Below are 3,930 nucleotides of genomic sequence, written 5' to 3'. Positions count from 1 at the left end.
AAAAAAAAAAAAGTTAGGAAATGAGGAGTACTAACTGAAGTAGGAACTGCAGGCTGGGGATTTAGCTCAGTGGTTCCGAGGCCTGCCTCACACGCGCAAGGGCCAGGGTTCACTCACCAGTACAAAAAAGAAAAAGAATTGTAAACAGTTGGAGGTAAATGCTGGTTTTTTACATTATTTAACTTTTGCATTTTAATCCATTAAAACTTTAAAACAATAATGACCCTGAATGTATCACAGTACAATGATCATGTACATATAAGCCCCCTTAGGTGTGGAAGAGCATGACACATTTCCAAGTGTTTATCGAGTAAACAATCCCCAGATTCCAGACCCCAAGAAAAAGATGGGTTTGTGTAAGCACAATGAGTGTCAATCATAATTGCAAAACACACAATCCCAAATGATGAAATTCAAAACACTTGAAATCCCCTCAATTTGAAAATCATAACCCTCGGCCAGGTATGGTGAGGCACCCCTGTAATCCCAGCACTCGGGAGGCTGAGGCAGGAAGAACGCTGCAAGGTCAACGCCAGCTTGGACTACACAGTGAGCCCCGGTCTCAAAAAAAGACAGAAAAAATCATAACCCTAAAAGATTAACATCCTGGCAGGCATAGTGGTGCACACCTATAATCCCAGCACTTGGAAGGCAGAGGAGGCTAGAAGATGGACCAGTGTTAGTTCAAAGCCAGGCTGAATTACATAGTGAGTTCAAGGCCAACCGGAAACCCTGTCTCAAACAACAAAGATTAAAATCCTAAATGCTGAAAGGTAAAAATCTCCAAAGCTGCAATTCCCACTGAATAAAAGGGTGGTGGTAGTGTATCGGGGAGAAGTGCAAAGCAGAATTCCAGGACAGCAGTTAGTGCATTTTCTATCACCAGATACTGCATCCTGGTTAGGTGGAATGGATACGTTTGTCTGTGAGAGGTTTCTGGAGGTCAACAGTGAAAGCTAACCCACATTCTTAAAAGATACAAATGTCTCAAGATCTCTTTAGTGGACTGTACACAGAAGGGCGAGCTACCTCAGCTTTTATCAGCCTTGTCCAGACTGATGCTCTGCCGTGGTATTTCAGATGAGCACAGGTAAGGATGTGATGGCTCTTACACTCGTACAGCTGTCACTAGTCAACTCGAGTGCTTAGGCTTGGCAAAAATCTGTGTGCTCGGCTGCCTCTTGTTTTGTATGGCGCCCTGTAAGTAAATAAATAAATGTTGAGGTCTCACCCTCACCTCTCCATCTTTCCTCACTTGATTTTTCATCTCCTATGACAAAGGACCCCCTCAGGCCTTCCTTTTGGCCCAGACCTCTACCTGATCTGAACGCCGAGGCCACAGAGCTGTACCTGTCACCAAAAGCCAGCAGGTTCCCAAATGAACACGCCCTGCTTCTCTTTTTGGCTCTGGCACCTCCGTCCGCAGGAGCCACTCCCTTCACACTGGCCTTCTGGCACTGTTCTCCCTTATTTCCACGTTCGCGGTCCGCATTTGGTCATCTGTACGTAACCCTCAAATAATGGAGAACCCAAGGTCACCTCTGTGATCTGAATGTCTGGTCTCCCTCAGGTCGGAAAGGTGACATCCCCAACTCCAAGATGACAGTACTAGCACATGAGTGTGGAGATCTGGTAAATGGAATCAGCATCCTCTTAAAACTGGCCCAAGAAGGGGCCAGGGATGTAGCTCAGTGGTGCCACGCCTGCCTGGCAAGCACAAGGTCCTGAGTTCAATTCCCAGTTCCAGAAAAAACAAAAACAACTGGCCTAGGAAGCTCTGTCTCTTCCACCTCAGCAACGTGGCAGGCATCTTCTATGAAGCAGGAAATGGGCCTCAGCAGGTAAGGGATCTGCTGACAGCTAAATCTTGTACTTTCCAGCCTCTAGACTTGGGAGAGATAAATTTATATTAACTATAAACTACCTAGTTTATGGTATTTTTCCCAGTAGTACAGAATGACCCAGAGAGTAGTCCTACTTAAATGAAACAGCATCATGTTACCTCCTTCCTTCCTTAAACCTCTGCAACGCCTGTGGTTGCCTCAGCTCAACCCTGCGCTCCCGCCCGGTCTCCTTTCACAACTGCGGGTACTGCACCTACTTGAAATTCTAGTCTGCACCGAGCCCCTTCGTGCCTCAGGAGACCCGCCCTCCTGGTCTTCTACCAGAGAATTCAGCATTCATGATGCACTTAACCGACTGCACCGAGTCCTCACTCCGGGACAGGTCATGCACAGGGTGCAGGCAGCGGGGAGACAGACAGTCTTCCACAGCAAAACAGACTTTAAACAAACGAGCCTCTGTAGAGCAGAAGGCACAGAAAAATCTCCCCAGAAGTAACACTGGAGTTTATCTACATTTTACTGCAGTATCTTCTCCTGCTTCTTTATAAATCAAACTGATTTAGAAACTGCTATTTTATTTTGGCATATCTAGGAGTTTAAATACTTCTGTTCAGAGGTGATTTTCTGCCCTGCATTTCCTCTTTCTAAAATTCATGATCCTAGCAAAATACTAATCAAGGCAGCATTCCTACACACCCTGCCCCCAGCCCAAGTGCTCCACTCGGCAGAGCCGGACCAACCCTCAGCCCCGGACTGGGCTCAGCAGATTATTTCCTCTTTTCTCTTCCCCTGTGGCTCCGACCCCCTGCTGGACTGGCTGACAACCCTGAGGGCAGTAGCAGCACCCTTCCCCCTTGTAATCTAACCCTAACCCTACCCGAAACAGAGCAGACCGCGCTAAAGGTTCAAGGGGCAAAAATTCGCACTTTATTGGGAAATTACTTTGTATATTGAGCATAAATGTGTGTGCCCTTTTTCTATAGCCAAAAACTTCTTTTCCCCAATACTGGGGATTAAATCCAGAGCCTTCTCACTGAACTGCATCTCCAGCATTTTTTTTTTTTAACTGAGTCACTAAATTGCCCAAGGATAGGCTCAAATTTGCCTCAGACTACTGCAGAGCTGGGATTACAGGTGTGCACTACCACTCCCAGCCCACAAAAACTGAAAGGTCTGGAAGTACTGCTTTTAAGGGAAATCCCAGTAGTGGCTATGAAATTGCAAGTACAAGGAAGTCTTCATTAACATTAACTACAGTTGCTAAAAATTAACAAGTATCAGTGACCATTAATAGGTATCTGGCTAAACAAACTATGGTACACTGTAATCATGGGCGGGGCTCTGCCAACACTGAAAGGTGTTCACAACTTAGATAATAAAAAATGTAGTAAAATTTGGTAATTTATTCGTTAGAAAGAAAAAAACATGTTTTTACAGCATAGAAAAAATGTTCTCTAAGAACACATCCTCCTCTTTCTCTGGAATCACAGGACAATCAACAGAAGGGAAAAACCTTTTCGTTTTCTACCTTCAGCTTCCAGTCACTGAATTTGTCACAGGTTTTTACTAGTTTCCTATTTAAGAAACTGAGATTATACTGTTTGAATTCTGTTTTTAACCCAAAATAAAATTCACCACTCTGTTCCCAGCACCTAGAACAGTCCTGTAGCAAGCACTTAGTTAATATTTGTTGAATGAATCATAGCTGTACAATTATAAAATCAGTTACTAAAAAAAAAGGATCAGCTGCTTCACAAACTCGAAAAAAATTATTTCAAAACTATATTAACAGTTTGCCTCCCATTCTAAATGAGTTATAATTTTAAGTAAATTTTTAAAAACACACAAATGCATTATATAAGCAATCCAACCCCCTCAAAAGAGCTCCTGCAAATCAGTTTAATTCACAACCTGCAGTCTGGCACATGCCCGGTCATACATACAAGTGTGTTTTCAGGGTACACACACATCCTCGCTTTCTCTGGGGTTACAGGATCTCTAGCAGGGAGGAATAACCCCTTCTACTTTATACTTACCCGGAATGTGTTAGTACCTGTATGACTTTTTTTTTTTTTTTTTTTTTTTT

General features: G+C 43.7%; 1 protein-coding gene across 1 annotated transcript in view; it reads right to left on the bottom strand.

Annotated features, from left to right (window-relative positions):
• Positions 1 to 1,267, bottom strand: part of Snx24 (sorting nexin 24) — a 143,989-nt gene extending 142,722 nt beyond the window's left edge. Inside the window, exons 1-2 of the mRNA XM_033765471.1 lie at positions 1,232 to 1,267; positions 1,030 to 1,122 (exon numbers count right to left, since the gene is read on the bottom strand). Coding sequence (XP_033621362.1) covers positions 1,030 to 1,122; positions 1,232 to 1,267 — 129 coding nt within the window. The remainder of the gene's footprint in view (positions 1 to 1,029; positions 1,123 to 1,231) is intronic.
• Between the last annotated feature and the right edge of the window lie 2,663 nt (positions 1,268 to 3,930).

The sequence above is a fragment of the Fukomys damarensis genome, unplaced genomic scaffold (genome assembly GCF_012274545.1).
Source record: "Fukomys damarensis isolate Sample0158 unplaced genomic scaffold, DMR_v1.0_HiC HiC_scaffold_3, whole genome shotgun sequence".
NCBI classification, from domain to species: Eukaryota; Metazoa; Chordata; class Mammalia; order Rodentia; family Bathyergidae; genus Fukomys; species Fukomys damarensis.
The sequence above is the reverse complement of the archived record's forward strand: the minus strand, read 5'-3'. Positions and strand labels throughout refer to the sequence as shown.